Source organism: Canis lupus, chromosome 6 (assembly GCF_003254725.2).
Source record: "Canis lupus dingo isolate Sandy chromosome 6, ASM325472v2, whole genome shotgun sequence".
Classification (NCBI taxonomy): Eukaryota; Metazoa; Chordata; class Mammalia; order Carnivora; family Canidae; genus Canis; species Canis lupus.
Genome location: NC_064248.1, coordinates 39145287 through 39166330, shown reverse-complemented (window position 1 = coordinate 39166330; position 21044 = coordinate 39145287). Strand labels below are relative to the sequence as shown.

General features: G+C 50.0%; 1 protein-coding gene across 6 annotated transcripts in view; it reads right to left on the bottom strand.

Annotated features, from left to right (window-relative positions):
- The window catches only part of IFT140 (intraflagellar transport 140), an 80632-nt gene that overhangs the window by 55633 nt on the left and 3955 nt on the right, over positions 1 to 21044 (bottom strand). For all 6 annotated transcript variants that reach the window (XM_049111529.1, XM_025417040.3, XM_049111530.1 and 3 more), the window contains 10 exons: positions 16981 to 17202; positions 10713 to 10834; positions 10401 to 10543; positions 8635 to 8810; positions 7476 to 7567; positions 6787 to 6893; positions 5995 to 6140; positions 2670 to 2873; positions 2481 to 2553; positions 533 to 624 (listed from right to left, as the gene is read on the bottom strand). In XM_049111529.1, coding sequence (XP_048967486.1) covers positions 533 to 624; positions 2481 to 2553; positions 2670 to 2873; positions 5995 to 6140; positions 6787 to 6893; positions 7476 to 7567; positions 8635 to 8810; positions 10401 to 10543; positions 10713 to 10834; positions 16981 to 17202 — 1377 coding nt within the window. The remainder of the gene's footprint in view (positions 1 to 532; positions 625 to 2480; positions 2554 to 2669; positions 2874 to 5994; positions 6141 to 6786; positions 6894 to 7475; positions 7568 to 8634; positions 8811 to 10400; positions 10544 to 10712; positions 10835 to 16980; positions 17203 to 21044) is intronic.

Genomic DNA, 21044 nt, shown 5'->3' with positions numbered 1-21044 from the left:
TTACACTCAGGAGTTTGGACATCTGACCTCCCCAACTGCAAGAGAATAAATTTCTATTGCTTTAAGCCACCCAGTGTGTGGTCCTTTGTTACACCCTGTCTGCGCCAGGTTCCCGCCAGCGTCTGGGATGGCGGTAGGCAGGGGCCTCCTACTCCACGCACCGGGGGGAACAGAGGCTGCAGGAGAGCCAGTGGGAAAGGCCTTTCCTGAACTGATGGCCCTTCAGCCTTGAAGATCACATGAACTCCAGCAAACATGCCCTCCCCCTTCCCAGTCCGTGCGTTCAGGGGCCAGCAATCCAATGCTCATCACTTGCGAGGCCCTGCCCCACTTCCCGAATCCACAGGTCTCAGCAGTCATAGCGCACAGACTAGCCCAGAGTCCAGTTTCACAGGCAAGTACCGGGCCAGGGGGGGCTGTGATCTGGCTGCGTGAGGTCAGTAAGCAGCTTTGGCTTGGTTTAGAGACGGCCTTTTAAACTGTTCTAGTGACTTTCATCATCAAGCCCACTCGCTCCAGAGCAGTGATTTACCTGCCAGGTTCGAACTTGAACTCGGTTTGGCTCCACGGTGTACACATTGTCCTCATGCATGGCTAACACTGGAGTCTCACACAGGAAAGTTCCTAGGACGAGAGAGGGACATAATGAGGCAGCGGCCCATCTCTTCTTACATGCTCAGAGTGTTGTGAGGGCTGCGTTTTCTGCGTAGGTGAGGACAGTGAGGCCCTAAGGGACGGGAATAGCATGTGGGCCAGGGGCTGGAGTACAGATGAGGCCGCCTCTCTGGTCTGGTGGGGCTGCAGCACTACAGCACCGCAGTACAAGTGTTTAGGTGGCCGTCTGTTCCCCTTCAGTAGAGCTCTAGAGACCTCGAACCGTTGTCTTTCTCTAGATGGGTTCTTTTTTTTTTTTTTTTAAGATTTTGTTTATTCATGAGAGACACAGAGAGAGAGGGGCAGAGACACAGGCAGAGGGAGAAGCAGGCTCCATGCAGGGAGCCTGATGTAGGACTTGATCCCGGGACCCCAGGGTCACACCCTGAGCCAAAGGCAGACACTCAACCACTGAGCCACCCAGGCGTCCCTAGATGGATTCTTATCTAGCCCGGGAGATGATCACACACACAAGACAGGGAGCACTTGAGCACCCGCTGTGCTATCCTCCTGAGGGTATTAGAAGTTCACCCTTACTCCAAGGGGGTCCATGCTGCAGGAGAAGACACTAATTATGGACATAACACAAGGCAGAGCAGGAAAAGTATGACAAGTGTAGGTAATGAAGTGTTAGAGGTGAAAAGGAGGGAGGGATGGTAAGAGGGTGACCCCCAGTGGAGAAGCACCCCTGGGGTGAGAGCTGTTCTGTAAACACATGGGGGGAACCCCCTGGAGCATACGGATGACCATTCCTGTGGAGTCAACGTGGGTGAACGGTACAACTGTGCAGGAGCGCTGGGTGAGGGGCCCACCTGGAGGGTCATTATGGCAGACTGCACATGGCCCCTGGAGCTATCAGGTCCTGGTCCCTGGAACCTGTGAATGTGAGTATATTGGCCAAAGATGGGGCACATCTCCCAGCTTGCCAGCTTGCTTCTCCCTCTGCCTGTGTCTCTGCCTCCGTCTCTGTGTCTTATGAATAAATAAATAAAATCTAAAAAAAAAAAATTATGTTGGCCAAAGATGGGAAGGTCCTGAGATGGGGAGATTATCTTGGATTATTTAGGTGGACCCTAAATGCAACCCCAAGTGCCCCTATAAGAGGGAGGTAGATTTCAGACAGGAACAAGGTGACAATGAAGGTAGACTCTGGAAGAATGTGATCCAGCCAGGGATGGCCAACAGCCACCAAATGCAGGGAGAAGTGAGGAACAGACTTCCCTAGAGCTCAGGAGGTGGAGCGGTTGTTGATGCCATGATTTGGGGAACCATGAGTTTGGACTTCTGAGCTCTACAGCTGTGAGAAAGTAAATGTCTGTCTGGTTTGCGCCCCCGGTATGGCAGCCCCTGCCACTCTTGTAGGCATGTGCTGAAGAGGGAGGGTCAGGGCAGCCCACGGAGACAGGAGGTGCAAGCTGATAGAGCATGTCTGACTAATCTATCCTCAGATTTCCAGACAGAGGCTGGCCTCAGTCAAGATGCCATGGGGCTCGCTGTTCTGCGTGGTCTGGAAGCAGTTCAGAAGCTGGGTGTGTAGCAACCCCCTTCCTTGGCAAGCACTGTTGATGTTTATGCTCATATAGCCTTAATTCCCGACTCTTTCATTGTCCCGGTGCCTGGGAGGGCTTCTTGGCCACCTTGACTGGCTTCAGTAAGGTGATGCCCAGCAGTATGGAGCCAGAGCACAGGTCGAAGGACTGACACAAGGGGCTCCTGGTGGTCCTCTGTCAACCCCCTGCCCACAGCACTGGCACCAATACCCCCATTAGATGGTCAGAAAATAAAACAGGCTGCTATGAGCCCCCTCTAGGGAACAAGACTCCTACCTGCATTCCGTAATGTGCCTCCAGAAGGCTCAAAGACCATCACCTGTTTTCCGTTCCAGACAGCAATGGCATCCTAAAAAAAATCATGGAAATTAAGAAGAGACCTGCCACCCAGACCCCTTACCACCCTGAACAACTCAGAAAACCGGCCAGGTCCTTTGTCAACCCCATGGCCACCCTTGTAGTCACCTTGGTGGTGAACACTCCACTGACGTGCATGTCTATACGCAGGCTGTGTGTCACCCCCGTGGACAGGAAGGACACGCTCAGTAAGCTTGGGGAAGTCTGCACCACGGCCACTTGCTGATGGAAGTGTGAAGACATGGCCTGCTCGCTGAGGATCACCACGGAGCTCATGTTGTTCACTGCCAGGAGGCTCTTCCGGGAGCCCCACTTCATTCCATGCCACAGGGACAGAGACAAAAGTATGAACAAAGAGAAGGGAGATGCAGGCAGGAAAGTGTTATAAACATAGGATTCATCAACAATTTTCCTGGCACTATTTCCTCTCATCAGTGTAAACTGATTTAAAAATTTACTAGCATAAAATATATACTTTAGAAAATCTTATAATACTGACACCCAAGTTGTAACGCAACGGGCAAACACTTACATGGCTCTTCTGTCTCATGTCTGTCTTTTTTTAAAAAATATTTTATTTGAGAGAGAGAGAGAGAGAGAGAGAGAACGCGAGAGCACACCCGCTGCAGGGGAAGTAGCAGGCAGAGGGAGAGGGAGAAGCAGGCTCCCGCTGAGCAGAAAACCCAATGATATGGGGCTTGATCCCAGAATCTTGGGATCATAACCCGAGGCAAAGGCAGATGCCCAACTGACTGAGCTACCCAGGCACCCCTGTCTTGTGTCTGTTCTTACTGGTTGTTAATTTAGGGATGTTTATTTTTTACAAATGGAGAGCTAGTGGACATGACATATTAAATTATCTGGCTCTCCCCAGTGATGTGAAATGCTGCTTTCATAATTTCATATTAAACTTCCAAATCTTTCTCAGTCTGTTCTGGGATTTCCTACTCCATTCCAGTGATATGTTTATCCATTCCCGAGTAAGCACATACTGTTTTAATTAATTGCTACAGTTTTGAGATATATTCTGGTTTGTAATTCGGAAATGTTCTGATTCTCTATACATTTTTTTCTTTGGCCCTGTGCTCTCCTAGATGAGTTTATTTTGTTGAATTCTCCCAGAAAAGAAAAGGGTTATTATTTTTACTGGGTGTATAGTAACCTGTACATTTACTTGGGAAGAAATAACACTCTTATAAAACTGAAGCTTCTCTTTAAGGAACACGGTATGCATGTGTCACCCTGTACTTGGTTTCTCATTTACGTCCTTTAGGAAAATTAGTGTGGCTCTTCCTATTACTTCACATCTGAGAAAGTTGTACTTTCTCTACAGATCTGTTAATATTCTATGCTATTTTGAGCTATTTATTTTGACTTAGTTAAGATATTTAACTAATTCATCCAGAAGCTATTTTTACCTGTGGCCTGAGAGGAGGCTCTAAAGGTAACCCCCAAAGTGCTCTGCGGTGCCCTCAGTGATTTGCTAGGTACATCTTCCTTTCATGGCTAGGCAGGATTAAATAGATTCTGTCTCAGAGGATTATACTCAGCAGGGGTGAGAGACAGGTGAGGACCCTGAGGTGGCAACAGGCAGAACTGGGGGAAAGTAGGAGGAAACAGTCACCTCGTTCTCCAGAAATCACGTGTGAGGCAACACAGTTCAGGAAAATCTGCTAAATCTGGTAAGAACAGTGTCTATGACCCCCGCTGTCCTGCCTCTCCCACTTGGTATGCAGGAGCTCCCCTGGGCAGGCATGGCCAAGAGGTCGGCTCCCTATTCAGCACCCAGGTGGGGCTACAGCATCTTCCTGGGCAGCGTTTCTCATTCCCCCAACTCCATGCTGTGGGAGGTGGGGTCCCTTGGGCTCACAGGGTGCCTGAGAACACTGGGCCCCCATGCCCTTGCCCCAGCTCGCTTACACTGCAGATGCTCCGTGCTGGGAGAGGCTACCTGAGAAGACCAGAGGCTGCTGCGTCCAGCTCCCTGCTCACAGAGAGGCAAGTGGCCACTGTCCCCACACCCAAGCTCTGGAGCAGTGACTCAGATTTTTTTTCCCCCAAGGGGAGATGTAGTCCATAGGAATAGAGAGCTCTGACAGGTTCCTTAAAGAAAGTGACCTCATTTGAAACACAATGTGGATAAGTCCAAACCTAAGGATGCTCTTCAAGAGACTGGAGGTTTTAATGGTGGTAAGCTTGAAGAGGAGGCTGGAAGCTTCCTGAGCGCTACAAACTCCACAGCAGGCCAGACCACTGATCAGAGGGATCTGGAGAAGGACACACTTAGGAGGAATCTTCCTCAGTCAGAACAAACCATAAACCCTGAACTCAAAGAGCACACCTGCCCAAATCTCATGGGACTGGACTGTGGTGTAAGTGATGCCCGGGGGTGCTGCAGGAAACCATAGAGCCATCGGCCAGCACCTGGGGAGGCAGAAAGCTCAGCAGCTCAGGGGACAGGACAGTCAGCCCCCAGAGCCATTGGGGAGACCATCCACATGCCCAAGGCCAGCCCTGTGAGAAGTGATGTCAGAGGCTCACACTGCAGGGGAAAGAAACACCACCACAGTGGTCCCACCAAGTCACTAAACAAATAAACAAGCAAACAGCGGCAACATGCCCCAAAGGAGACCATCCACATGCCCAAGGCCCCCAAATACGGACCATCACCAGAAAGACAGTATTTACAAGGAGAAAAAGCATATGCTCAAGAGAAATAAAATCATTAAGTCCACAATGAAAGTTGTACACAAATGTTCACAGTAGCAGAGTTCACAAAGTCCAAATGTGGAAACAACCCAAGTGTCTGCAGACAGCTGGAAGGATAACAGAAGGTAGTCTGTCCCCATCCCTGTCCCTGCCATGGGTGCTACTCAGCCATAAAAGCAACGCGTAGCTGCCATGTGCTGCCGAGTGGGCAAACCTGGAAAACATGATGCTCAGTGACAGAGAGCACGCATCCATGTCTACAACATGCCCAGACAGGTGAGCCCACAGGGACAGAAAGCAGAGGAGTGTCTGCACAGAGGAAGAGTGGGGGTGGGGGAACTGCCGACACACACAGGCTCTCCTTCTGGGGCGCTGATGGTGGTCTAAGAGGCATTGTGATGGCTGCGAAACTCTGAATATGCTAAAAGAAAATTGGGGGATACCTGGGTGGCTCAGTGGTTGAGCAAAATAGGTATGCTACAGAGCTCGATAAAGCTGCTTTCAGGGTAGGTAGATAGGTGATAAAGGGATGGGTACACAGGTAAGATACAGATGACTACACGGCCACAATCCCAGACCCACAATCTGAAAGCCCAAAGCCCTTTATTCTATTGTTGTTATTTTTACATAGTCTTAAGGTGCATAACTGACAAAAATAGTTAAAAACCAATCACTTCCTCCACTTTTGCAGGATGAGAGCACCCTGCACCCTGGTGGCTTGTACCTTAATCTGTGTGATGTTGCCTTCGAGCTCACTAGGGGTCTGAAAAATCCACCTGTCCTTGCCCTCTGCCACTCGGCTGCTCTGGGGGCCTGGCAGTTTTCTCCAAATGGCTACTCGCCCTTTATCGGTGCCCGCTGCCAGAAGACCTATCGGTAAAAACAAAGTTCACGGGAATTGAGTGGAAGGTTAAAAGCAATAGGAATCTCTCTTCCCTGACCATGGCTCTGAAATATCCGGGCATCAGCCCCCTGCCCAGTGACCTCCAGTTCTGTACCTGTTCCCACCTGGGAGGATGGTGCTGGGGACTGTTGGTGCTATTTTCTGTCAGTCTCCAGGAGACCAGGGGCCTGTCTGCCTGTCCAGGGCAGTCCGCTTGTTCGGGGCTGCTTCCCCAGGGCTAGCATGGCACTTAGCGCTCAGCAGGCACATCTTCTGTTTCTCTAGCCTCCTCTGTACATACACGCGCGCGTGCGCACACACCCATGCATACAAGGACATACACAAGTATTTTTAATGTTTCTCACACTTTTTCTTGTGGTTTCCAGAGAGAAGAGAGGTCAACTGCATGTAACTAGGTTGGTCACCCTTTCGAGCCAGCCCCTTGGCCTTCATGTATGCAAGCAAAGCTGTACTGTCACTTTCTCATTTCCGAGTGACTCTGTTCAAGTGACTCACAGTCACTACCGATTCACCATTCTTTGAAGAGCTGCAGTCCTGTCATCGTTCTGCAGCCCCCAGAGCGAGGCTGAGGCCACCTCCCTCCCACTCTTGCACCTGCCCGAGAAGTCTCACCTTTGGTTTTACAGTAAGAAACACAGTTTATGTTCTCAGCTTTTTCAAAACCAAACTTCTCTGCTGGACTCAGCATGTAATTCTCTCCACCTTCTAGATCCCAGAATCTACAATGAAAGGAAGAGAGCTCCCTTCAGGAGCCGCGTCAGGGGCTGCCCTCAGCCCTGAGGGTCCTGCTCAACTTGCAGAGCCATCTGGAAGCAAGCACGCCCTTGGGACTCTGATATGAACAGACTGCCAGCAATATGTTTACATCTATCCAATGCCATGTTTGTAATCAAAGGGAGCAGGGGGCTGGTGTGTGACACCAGCTCACGAGAATGAAGGGACTCCAACCACATGCAGTAACATAAGGAACCACCCCCTCCCACATCACACAGAACTGAAGCAGCTGGATAAGTAAACACAACACATGATTCCATTTACACCAAGCTAAAAAGAACAGGCCAAAGATCCACACACAGACATCAGGACAGTGAGGAGCCTACACTGTGAGGGCAGAGTGGGGATGCCTGGGGTCTGTGGTATCTTTGCTTTTCAATCTCAGACCTGGTTATATGGACGTGTCCAATTTGTGAAAGGTCATTATAATCCATATTTTTCTGTATGTATGCTACACTCCAATAAGAATATTACTCCAAAGAGACTGGATGTTAATGGCAGTGCTCACTGAGGAGCCAGGCTCTTACCTGAGAACAGGTTCCCCTATGGCGGTCACAAGCACGCTGCCTTCAATCAATGCGATGTCTGCCCGGCAACCCGTCTTCCCGCTCAACTTCACCTGATAATGAGAAATAACCCAAAAGAAGCATGTTGCTCTCATCAGCCCGGTGTCTCTGGTGTGTGTGGTGCCCTGGTGGAGACTTGACAGCTGGGCAGGTGCAGCATGGGTGTGGACATGGGGAAGGTGGCCTTGACTCTGCAGTACTACTCTTTGTTCGGTATTAAGTGGTTAATAATTACAGTTGCTGTGGGCATGGCACCTGGTAAGTGACCACCAAGCTGAGCCGAGTTCGGGCCTGACCACATCTCTCGAGCAGCTGTCTCGACCCCGTTCTGCAGAGGACAAACCTGTCCAGGGCCCCCCAGCCAGTGAGCGGCTCAAGGGGATCTGAACCCAGGTCCACGGGACTCAGGGACTCTATTTCCAACTATTGTGCCAGGAACACAGAAATGCCAGTGTGAACACCGACTTACAAAAATCAATCAACTCTGTAATCTACAAGAGTATCTTTAGGGAAAGTCCCGAATTCTTGGAGGAACACAGATTCCTCTGGTACAAACCAGGGAACCAGGAGGGCAGGGAGGACCAGTCCTTGGTGAGCTGCACACCTCGAGCAGCATCCAGTGCCGGGGCACACCCCACAGCATCCTCCCATCAGCAAGAGCCCAGGGCGGAGCTGAAAGGCACCTGCACGGGGGTCTCACTGTTTCCCAGGAGCCACAGCCAAACATCTGCTACCCAGGAGGGAGACTGACCCTCGGGCAAAACCACCTATGTGTGTGCTTGGGCCAGGGACAGCTGTGATAGAAGCGAGTATGCTCATCTACGCACAGATGGGAAGCCAGATCATGTTCCCGTCCCACCTATCTCCACCCCTAGGTCAAATGAGCCATGGCAAGGTAAGCGGTTCTTCTGTGTCACAGGAGAATATACAGGCTGTGAGCCAGCCACTCAAGGGGGCGCAGGCCTGAGCGAGCCCAGAGCCTCCCACCCCTGTCCAGTGACACCTGCAAAGCTCCTGGCAACCGCGCCGTGTAGGTGATGCCACTGGACAGCTCTGTCGGCGTGGTGTGGCAGGTTTGGCCTGGCCCTGGCCGAGGCCTGCTGCCCACTGTCCCGCCTACCTTCATCACTTCCTCTGCTTTGCCCTCGGGCCTCACCACGTACAGAGACAGCAGCAGGTTCTGCGTGACCACCACCAGGGCCTCCCTCTTCTCGATGTAGAAGAGCGTTTGGATGGAGCTGTCTGTGGATGCCACCTGGGTGCTCTTCCCTTTCTCATCCACGTAGAGCACTGTCCCTAAGGGCAAAGGGGTCAGTCCAGGGGGCGTGGCACTTGCCTGCGGCACTCATATCTACTTACAGACCTTTGCAAAATAAACATCCTCATCATAAAAATTCACAAATAAAACATTTTAAAAACATCCGCACATGACCTCCCAGGCCGTCTCTGAAGTCACTTCCACCATTTCACCCCGCTGTCCATTCTCCGGGGTGCCACCTGCTGAGGCCCAAGCGATGGCCCTCCCACATGGCTGGCTTTCCTGCTGGCACTCTTTGTATCCATAGGCATGTGTCCCACCCCAGAGGCCTCTCTTCCCTTGCCCTGCCTGGCCTGCCAGGTCCTCCTTGTCCTCCAGGTTCCCTTTGGGCTTCTGAATCTGTGGGGAGTCTCCTGGGAGTGCCTGAAGCAACTCATCTCGGCCGCACAAACCTCCTCATTCTCCCGGCCTCCTCTTATCTGTTTCCAGGGAATACTTGGCTTCCCATTCAACTGGCAGGCTCGAGGTTGTGCAGGGGCCCATGGTCGGCATGACACGACCATGCCGGCACTGCCTCTGCCTCAGTGAGCATCGGTGGCAGGCTTGGCGACACACTCTCAATGTGTTCACGCAGCTGACATTTGCGGTGAGCTTGCAGGCAGCGGTCTGACAAGGGGAGATCTGCCCCCGAAGCCCACAGCTGCTGCCTAAGGGACAGGACCAACCCCGCCAGAGCCAGGCCTGTCCCCACTGCACACCTGTCTGCTGGGCCCTCTTCGCACACCATCTTCTTGACTCCTTGCCAGGGGGGCCTTGTGCTAGCATCTTCCCCACACTGCCTGAGGTTCCATGCCCACTCCTATCCCTCAGGACTTCCTCAAAGTTCTCTCCACCAGCTGTCCCCTTATCTCCAGAAACAAATGGTATCTCTATTTGAAAAGTGACAAAAGCCCCAGCCCCTGGCAGCTATCCTCTGCTCTCTTTTCCCATCAGGGCTGAGCTGCGTGGAAGCACGTCCTCCAGAAGCTCAGCATCTTCGGGAAGCTCACTTCCTTAATCTCGCTTCTGCAGCACACATACGTGTGAGTGTCCTCCACGAGCGTAAACCACTCTTCTGTCCCCTTACCCCATACTGCACTTATCGGCTGTCACTGGCCTGTCTCCCTGCTGAGGCTGAGGATTCCGAGTCCAGAAGGTGGACTTGACACTGACCATCCGCCAAGGCTGGCTGGTGGCTGCAGACAAAGCCCGCGCCCGTCCCGCCCGCCGCTCTCCCTCCCAAGGTCAGCCAAACAATGACAGGTAAGGGTGCTTCCCCATCACGAAGAGTGAGCAGCAGGACCGCGGCACTGTCCGTCCTGCCGGGAGCAGTCAGGGAGTCTGCTGACGGGCAGCCCCGTCATGAGAGCCCTTTGAATGCAAGCAAAGCCCATTCGTCTCTATCAGGACAAAGTGAGGCCCCTCTTTGAACACTGGATAAGTAGCCGCCGAGGGCTGCTAACGCATCGCTCCACAACGGGCACACACACAGCCTTCTGTTTGATGCAGAAACATCATCTCTTTGTTTAAAATCCTTACCAGACCCTACAATGCTTCCTCGTCCTAGAATCCCCACCTAAGTCTCTCACCATCCATCAAGCTGACAAAGAATGATAGTCCCTCTTGAGATCCCATTTTCAGGAAACTTCCAAAGCCAGTTTTCCTCCAGTTAAACATGTCCAGGGCTCTCTCGTCACCGCTCACAGCTGCCTTCGCCAACTGAACAAGGTCCCTTTGAAAGGCAGACATGAGGGAAGTCAGGATTCCTTCTAGGAAGGTGTTGTCACTACAGATGTGCTCAGAGCAGCAGGAGGCTATGACTCGGTAAGGAGGAGCCATGGCCTGCCCCGCACCAGCCCCAAGGGAAGTAGAGATAAGGCCACCACATGAGCTCTACTTACTCGCCAGGAGGGGGGAGCCGGAAGATACAGTGAGTTAGGGGTTTTCCGTGGTCGTGTTTCAGCAGGGGCGTCCCTTGTACTCGACCTCTTTGGTCCAACCTCCACAAGAGCAGGACACCAAGCTGGAAAACCCAACGCCGTGGGGAGGAGACACATTCTCACAGAGTGACCAGTGTAAAGCAAGAGTTATGCTGTGCCACTGAAGACAGGCTCGTTCCTCTTCAACAAAACTACAAAACTGCTACACATGCACTGCTGACTACAAATCATTAAAAAATATTCCAAGAAGAAACCAGAAGCATTTCTGTGTGCCCTCTGCTATCCTTATTCCCTGGAGAGAACAACAGTCACATGTCCAGCTTTTAAAACTCAGTTTTAGAATAGATTCAGATTTGTAAAAAGTGGCAAGGTTGGGGCACCTGGGTGGCTAAGTATGTTAAGCATCTGCCTTCAGCTCAGGTCATGATCCTGGGGTCCTGGGATCAAGTCCTACATCGGGCTCCCTGCTCAGCGAGGAGTCTGCTTCTCCCTCTCCCTCTGTCCCTGCTCATCTGCTCTCTCTCTCTCGCTCACTCTGTCTCTCAAATAAATAAATAAAATCTTTTAAAAAAAAGTGGCGAGATCATTCAGAGAAGTCCCATTGTCTACCTCGAGCTTCTCCTATTAGCAGATCGTACTTATGTGGTACAGCTCTCAGGATCAATCAGCCGATACTGACCTACTGTATTAACTAGAACTGTGCTTTAGTTACATTTCCTCAGTTCCTCCCTAACGCCCGCTCTTTGTCTCAGGATCCTCTTCGGGAGCCACAGAACATTGGGGTGTCACATCTCCTTAGGCCTCTCTGGGCAGGGATAGCGTCTCTGACCCTCCGGTGTTGAGGACTGCGCAGGGCTGCTGCGGACGTCCCTCTACTGGGACTCGGCTCATGCTCTTCTCACGACTGGACTGGGCTGTGGGTTTGGGGAGAAGGCCAGAGATCACGTGCCCTTCTTGTCACGGCATGTCAGGATCGGTGTCGTTGCCATGATGTGTCTGTGCAGCTGCTGCCCCTCCCCTCCCGGCTGAGGTCTCATCTGTGACCTTGGCCCCAGTGAAGTCCTTCTTCTTTCTCCTCCTTTCAGTCCTGTACTGTTTGGAAGGAAGTCACCTCCTCGGGCATGAACCATCTACATAAATCATTTGGGGTTCCTCAGCATGGAGATCTGTCTCTTCTCCACCACTGACTTAATTATTAAACCACACAGTTATACCATGACTGATGTCACAGACGTTGACTTGACTTCAGGTTACAATCTAGCATTGCTTTGTTTATGTTGAAGTTCCAGCTTTGGCCACTGGAGGTCTTCCGTTAGCTCCTGTGGGCCTCTGACACACCCCGTACTGAGGGTTTTGCGAGCACTTCCTATCTTTCTGGTGCTACAGATTCTTTAGGCTCACTGGCCCCAGTCCTACAATCAGCCATTTCTCCAAGGAGCCCTGGCTCCTGTTATTGGAGGAAACCCAAAGAAACCAGCATCTGGGTGCCAGGTATACCACACGTTCAGTTTTTAAGTCATCAAGTTCTCAAACTGAGGATGCCAACCAGCGCTAGAGGTAACGGTGGAGAGACAGTGCCATCAGCACTGGCCCGGCTGGGATGCAAGCTACACTTTCCCAAAGAGCACTACTTCCATCTGAATCCATTTGCAAGGGGCCCTTTGCTCTGAGGCCCAAGAGATCCTCAAGGTGCTCCTCCCACTCAAGGTCAGTGGACAAAGGAGTGCCTATACTCTCCCTCCTACCCTTCTTTCAATCCGCAGGTACTCCCAACATCCCCACAGGCAGGCCAGGGAGGACGACTGTATGACTGTATCGCAGATAGGAATTGTGGTTTCCGAATGCAGATGATCCTTGAACAATTCGGGTCTGAACTTCGTGGGTCCACTTGTATGTGGAATTTTCGCGGCAAACACAGTATAATGCTCTAAATGTATTTGCTCTTCCTTATGAGGTTCTTACCATTTTCTTTATTCTAGCCTACTTCATCGTCAGAACAGTACGTAATACATGTGACACACAAATTATGTGTTTGTTTTTTTTAAAGATTTATTCATGAGAGACAGAGAGAGAGAGGCAGAGACACAGGCAGAGGGAGAAGCAGGCTCCTCACAGGGAGCCAGATTCGGAACTCGATCCCAGGACCCCAGGATCATGACCTGAGCCGAAAGGCAGACACTCAACCACTGAGCCACCCAGGTGTCCCCACAAAATATGTGTTAATTGACTATTTATGTTATTGGCAGAGCTTCGAGTCAACAGTAGGCCATTAGTAGGTAAGTTTCAGGGGGTCCAGAGTTCTACTGATTTCTGACTGGGAGGGAGTGATACCCTGAACCTCCAAGTTGTTTGAGAATCAACTAAGAGGATCAACTGTAACGTTGGCCTTAAAAAGCAATTTGCACAGTAAAGCTCTCAGAAAAGTTACAATGAGTCGAATGTGCTCTACCTCAGGTTTCTAGATAACCAGGGTTAGGCTGGAGACAAACCCTGAGTAGTCTCATCCTCCTGACGGCAACTTTACTCAACACAATTTTATGCAATCAGACTTAGACAAGTCCCCCCAGAAGGCAAGAAAGTTACTCCTGAAGGCAAGAAATCAGCCCTATGCAAGAGCAACTGAAGAGGACTTCGGGGCTCTACCCAAGGGCAGGGTGGGCTGCCAGGATGACCAACTGCTCATCAGAGGGCTCAAGTTTCAGGCCCACCCCGACCTCCAGGGAGGGGACAGCCCCCCCACCCCATTCCATTGAATCCATCGCAAATGACCAATGACTTAGTCCATCAGGACTACACAGTGAAGCCTCCATAAAGACCCAAAAGGACTGGGTTCAGAGAGCTTCCAGGTAGTTGACTACCTGGCGGTGTGGGGGGAGTGGCACCTGGAGACCCTTGGGAGCTCTGTGCCCACCCCAGGCCTCGCCCTGTGTATCTCTTCATCCAGCTGTAGATTCGTCTCCTCTATCCCACCCTCTGATAAACTGATAACATGAGCCTGAGCCGCTCTAGCCCAACTGGAAGAGTCTGAGGAGGGGGTCTTCCACTGTAGCCTGTAGTCAGAAGCACAGGACTGGGGACTGGCATCTGGGGTGGCGGTGGGGGCGGTTAGGTGGGGCCGAGCCCCTCATCTGTGGGGCTGATGCTGTCTCTGGGTGCACGGTGTCAGGACTGAGCTGAACTGTTGGCACCCCGTGGTATCTGAGGAATTCCAACTGCCACCATGCTGGAACTGGCTCTGGGAACCTAAAAGAAGTTCTTTAATAGTTTACACTGAAGCTGTCCAGAGCTGTATCGCCATGTACGAGGTGTCCTGATGCTCACACCCAGCTCTGTGAGTGTGCAGGGAAACAAGACTTGTTCCAGGTGCTGTTTTCACCTTTACTATGGAGCTTCTTCTAATGGACACTTTGGGCAGCATCCGCCCAGTGCCCCCTTTCCAGGCTGACTGTGCCCATGTGGTCACTGGCCCCAAGCTGGGCTTGGGACAGAGGAGGGGAAGGTGTCTCTGGGTGGATGGTAGGGTGAATGCCTTAGTTTCCAGCAGCTAAGGGTGCTGCCTTGTGAACGGGGTGAGACAGGGGAGAGAGATGGCTGTGGCACAAGGGGCACACTGCAGGAACATGTATGCCCACTGGTACCCCACTCTTGGTCTAGACGTCCTGAAGCCAGCTGTCCTCCTGTCCTGGAGACTGTGGGACATTCCACTGGCCTCAGATTAAGTGTCCCCCCCTTACTTCAGGTAGTTTGGGTTGGTTTCACTGGTAACCAAACACACCCTAACCAAAACACTCTCTGGCGGGAGATGAAGACCCTCGGTCAAGCCTGGTAAGGAGGGCTCTCGGCGGTGCAGCACTCTAAGTGCTCATTAATTTGTTACTTCTCTTCCTGCTTGAACCTGTTATTAAATCAGGACTAGTGCCACCTTAGATTTTCTTGGAAGGACCAGGATTTCTGTTCTTAAATATTTTGACTCAAAGGGCTTCAAGAGCACAAACCTGGGTTTACTTGCATGCCTGAGGAAACTGCTTTATAAGCAATTTCTTAATATAGTCAAGATTAAGATAAAATTTGATGATATCGAGTTCTTTCATTCCTACAGAGGATCTGCTGAGTGTCCCACAGCAGGGAGAGGGGAAAGATCACCAAGAAACTAGAAGTCTGAGGGCAGGCAATGTCATTAGGTGGGAACTGAACTGAAAAACAAGAAAAATCTAGAAAAAAGGGGAACAAATTGATACCAAAATGGGTAAGTAATTTGATCAGAAAGGATACATAACTGGCTCTTCCAAGTAATAGTCGCTCTTTATAGTGAGAGAAATGCAAACTAGGACGTTCTAACATGGCCTTTTGTCAGTAAGATTCTGAATTTGGGTCCAGCTGTCTGTGGGGGACACACTAGTGTGTAGGTGGGAGCTGGAAGTAGCCCCACAAAAGGAGGCTTGGGCACCCACCACTAATGCTCATGCCCTGGGACCCGGCCACCTCACTTTGAGGAGCTTCTCTGAACTTCCCCATGCGTGAAACAACGTAAGTAGAAGGTTACCCACCGCACCTCTGTTTAGCAAAAGACTGAAAACCATCGAAGTGCTTATTAGCAAGAGCTGGCAAAGGACATGGTAACAGGCTCACATACTGACATACAGGCTCAGATGGAAGGAAGCTCACAGTGAACAAATGTGGAGATGTATGCAAGGTAGGCGTAAAATGAAAAAGCGAGAAAACAGGGCAGTACACATCATGCACTGTCACTTCTGTGAAGACGAAGGAGACTGTACCCTCCGTGTGGTATTTCCAGCCCAAACTGCCTCGTCTAAAGAGGACTGCGAGGAAACGATCCAGCAAGTCTCAACTGAAGGACATTCTACAAAATAACCAGTCTGGACTCCTCCAAATGTTGGGGTCACCAAAGACCAAACACAAGAGAGGAGGAGAGGACAAGACCAGGGAACAGTTCATAATTAAGGAAAACTAAAGAGAATGGACAGTGAAACACAAGGCATGGTCCTTGACCAGACTCCAGATTAGGACAAAATCCACCACAGATGTGACAGGACAACTGGAGAAATTAGGAAGTGGCCTGCACGCCAGGTGCCGACTTTAGTGCCAGTCTTCCAGAAAGTGAAAGCCATGGCACAGCTACGTGGAGATGCTTGTCCTTAAGAGGGCAACGCCAAAGGACTGGGGTGGGGAGCGGTATGATATCTGTTACAAACTCAAATAGAAAAAATAGAGAGAAATAGAAAAAATAGAGGGTAAAAAAATAGAAAACAGATGTAACAAAATGGTTAATAACTAGTGAATTTACATAAAGGATATACGGTGTTCCCTATGCTATTCTTTCAATACCTGTAAAAGTTTGTAATTTTTCAAAACTGGAAATTGGGGAAAGAATGCATTTGTATGTGCTGGTGAGCATCTGAAGAAACAGGAGAAGCTTCTTGAAGCTGTGGGCACTGGAGAGTGGGTGGGAGGGGAAAGGAGTGGATGGGGCGGGGTTGGAGAGTCTCGTCGCGATATATATTCCTTTTCATACTTTTTGGACTTTGAGACACATAAACGTGCTACCTGGCACGTGTGACATGAATCAGCATGTCGTAAAATTTTTGCCCTAGGTCTGTGAATCAATTTAGGTAGAGACCACGGTTTCTCAACCTGGCAATGGTTAACACTTTAGGTTGGAAAATTCTCTGATGTGGGGTCTGTCCTATGCATTACAGGATGTTGAGCAGTATCCCTGGTCTTCACCCACTAGATGCCAGGATATGCCCCGGCCTGCCACCACTCTGACAACAAAAAATATCTTCTTGGTTTTGGCTCAAATGTTCCCTGGGCCAAAGTGGCATGGGGAAGAAGCCCTGAGCTATACAGCAAGAGCCAGGGACTCCCAGGAATGAAGAAGCAAGCTTAGGGAAGCTAGTGATTCAGGGGAGCCATGAAAGTGATAATACCTGAAACAGTCACTCTGCCTTTATGAATATAGTTTCCTAGAAAAGTTAACTTAAATAATTACAGACCCACCTCTGCTACAGTGTGGGATGGTGGACTGCAATTTGCAAACCTTGCTTCCATATGAAACAGAATCTGCCATGACATACAGCAAGATCAACTGAACTCAGCAACCACATATTCCTAAAATTTTGGTCTTTAACAGCCTTCCCAACATGTGTCCCAAAGAGCACTGAAAGGGAAGAGTAGAGATCTGGCATCAGCGTCAACCACGTCTACTTACCCTGTCCCCTGACACAAGGCAGTTGCCGTTGGGGCTCCACTTGAGAACGGTGATGTCGGTGGTATGTGTCGGGGGGACCGCGTGCTGCTCCTTGTCCTGCTTATTAAACACCGTCACTTCCCCAGTCTCCCAGCCAACAGCAAGGATCGGTCGTGTTGGGTGCCAGCACAAGGAAGTGACCCGGAATGACCTCTCAATATGTGTATCGGACACATGCTCACCCTACAACAGGCAAGAGGTAAATTCCGTATTATAAAGAGACAGCTATTTTGGGAATTTCTGGCTAATCAATATTGAAATCAGCTAGAAGATATAAAAAGCTGTTTTTGTTTTGTTCTTAAAATCTTACTGTTTTATTTGATGGAGAAAGGGAGCAAGTGAGCACACAGTGGGAGTGGCAGAGGCAGAAGGAGAAGCAGGCTCCCTGCTGAGCAGGGGACCCCAGGATCACGACCTGAGCCTAAGGCAGATGCTTCACTGACTGAGCCATCCAGGCGCCCCTATAAAGAGTTGTTTACTAAGTAATGTTGAACTTAATTTTCACAGAAATGCCAAGCTGGCCCTTAGCTACGCTCTGAAGGCACACAGTTAACACTCAACCTACCACGCTGACAAGCTTAGGAAGGAGTATGACCTCATACAAGGGCTTGGTTGCTAGCTAGCATTTTTTTTTTTTTAATTATTTATTCATGAGAGACACAGAGAGAAAGAGAGAGAGAAGCAGAGACACAGGCAGAGGGAGAAGCAGGCTCCATGCAGGGAGCCCCAAGTGTGGGACTGGATCCCGGGTCTCCAGGATCACACTCTGGGCTGAAGGTGGTGCTAAACCACTGAGCCCCCCGGGGCTGCCCATTAGCTACCATTTTAATGGCTTCCAACGCAACTTTATTTCCAAAAACAAGCAGTGGGCCAAAAAGTCAAGTCTGTTGATCCAAGGTTCTTTTTTTTTTTTTTTTAAGATTTTATTTATTTATTAATGAGAGCTAGAGAGAGAGCGCACGCGCGGCAGAGATGCAGGCAGAGGGAGAAGTAGGCTCCACACAGGGAGCCGGACGCGGGACTCGATCCCAGGCCCCCAGGGTCAGGCCCTGGGCTGATGGCGGCACTAAACCGCTGAGCCACCTGGGCTGCCCTGATCCAAGGTTCTAAGTGCAATCTCTTGGGTGATCCCCAGCGCTTTTTCAGGGTCTGCAAGGCCGAAGTTATTTTCAGCCCCCTCTCACTTACAGACTGTTCCAGAGAGAGTTTATAAGAGTGAGGAACTATGTGCAGGGAGGAGGACGTCAGATAAAGATCCAAGGGCAGGCGGGTGTTACTATGACCCTAGCTGCTTCGCTGAAGTTGCAGGGGTGACAGTGAGCCTGCAGAGGGTTGAGAATCGAGTCCTGTGTCGGGCTCCCCACAGGGAGCCTACTTCTCCCTCTGCCTGTGTCCCTGCATCTCTGTGTCTCTCATGAATAAATAAATAAAATCTTTTTTTTTTTAAAAAGGGGTCCAATTCTTGGTTTTGGCTCAGGTCAGGATCTCAGGGTAGTGAGATCAAGCCTTGCATTGGGCTCCACGCTCAGTGGAGAGGCTGGTGGGGATTCCCTCTCCCTCTCCCTCATCCCCTCCTGCTCATTCTCCCCTCCCCAGTACATAAATAAATCTTAAAGAAAAAAAAAAAAAGAAAAAAGGAAAAAGATGTGTTGAAGTCCTAACCTGGTGCCAGTGACCTGACCCTACTCGGAAAGAGTCTCTGTAGGGGATCAGGTTAAGAAGAGATCATTAGGATGGGCCCAAACCCGATGGCTCGCGTCCTTATCAGGAGAGGAAAGGGAGAGGGACACACAGGGGAGACACATGGGACCACAGAGGCCATGGGGTGATGCAGGTACCAGCTGAGGACTTCTGAGGAGAGCCGGCTGCCACAAGAATCCAGGACAAGGCCTGGCACCCGTCCTCCCCAAGGGCCTTCAGAGACCGCGTGGCCCTGACTTACTTCAGACTTCTGGCTTCCAGAATGGCAAGGCCATACTTGTGTCTTAAGCTACCCGCCTTGTGGTAATTTGTTACGGCAGCCACAGGATGCCAGGAGTTTCCAATGGCCAGTGTGGCCAACAGGACTGGACCAGGGTGCACAGACAGCACAGAGGGGCTGTTTCTGGTTAGGGGCGGGGACTGATCGTGGAATCTATTTTACGTCCCTAAATATGGCCCCAAGGCTAAGGAGCAGGGCTGAAACAATTATCTACATCACAGCACTCTTTTTTTTTTATTTTTTTATAGGACTCATAATACTGAGACTCTACCTCAGGAAGCAGTGATACACATAACACACACATGCACCAAGTACCACACATGCACCACACGTACCACATTCACACCACACGTATACACGTATACCACGTATTACATACCATACACACCACATATATATATACCACATACCACACATGCAGACACACCACACTCAGTCCACATATATACACACCACACGCCACATATGCAACACACACTATATACCACACATGCACCACACACACCACATACCTACACATGTACCACATAACATACACACCTCATACCACACATGCACCACATACCACGTACTACATACACCATACATACAGACCACACACACGTATGCAATATACACATACACCACATGCGGACACACATGATATATACCACACACATCACATACCCCTTAGTGTACACACATATAACACACAGCACATACACCACATACCATACATATGACATGTCACACACATCACAGCCCCCGCATAGACACCATATACAACAGGATGCACCCATCACATACTACAAATTGTAGCATACATAAACACCACACACATCACATACCCATCACACGACACACATACCACATGCATACACACTACATACCACACACATACCACACATTTCCCTCACATGACATACAGAACATATACCACTCACACCACACATACATCAAGTACCATAGACACCACACAACATGCACATACCACATTACACCACATACCACACATGAAACACACACCCCATCTACTCACACATACAAGCACCACATACCACATACTATACACACTACACCTATCATATACCACACACAACACATGTATGTCATACACCAGATGCCACACATGGCACACACACACAACAAATACACATGAAAGACATACCATATGCCACACAACCACATACCACATGTATACCACATACATGTATACCACACAGTCACATACCAGACACATGACACAACATATACACACCAAAATCATGTGACAGACACATCACATACAAACAAACCACATGTACCACATGCTACATACACACCACACACATATACATCACACAACACACGAACACCACATACGTACATACTATACCACATGTGACACATACCACTGTCCACACCACACATGTACATACCACATACCCACCACATACGTACTCACCACATACCCATTATATACATACTTACCATATGACACACATACCACGCACACCACATACCCCCACATATGCATACTACATACCACACACATCACATATCACACACGTCCCCCACACCACACATATACACACCACACATATACACACCACCACACCATATACCACACACATACCACATATCATACCTGACACACACATCATATTACCACATATACTACCCGACACATACCACATCCCACATACATGGCACATACTACCTACCACAGACACCACATAACACAGACCATATGCACATATATCACACACATACACACCACATAACACACGTATGATACATAACACATACACCACAAATACCACATACAACACACAGGACACATACACAGCACTACATACATCACATACCCCTCACTCTATACACATTACATACCACAAGCTCCACATACCACACACGTACCCTACCACACATGACACACACCACACATATACCACATACTACACACCACACACAGGCACACACATACAATATATCCTCTCCATGGCACACATGACATATACATCACACACATGCATGGATGTACCCCACACACAAGGCACACACAACACGCACACAACCCATACTG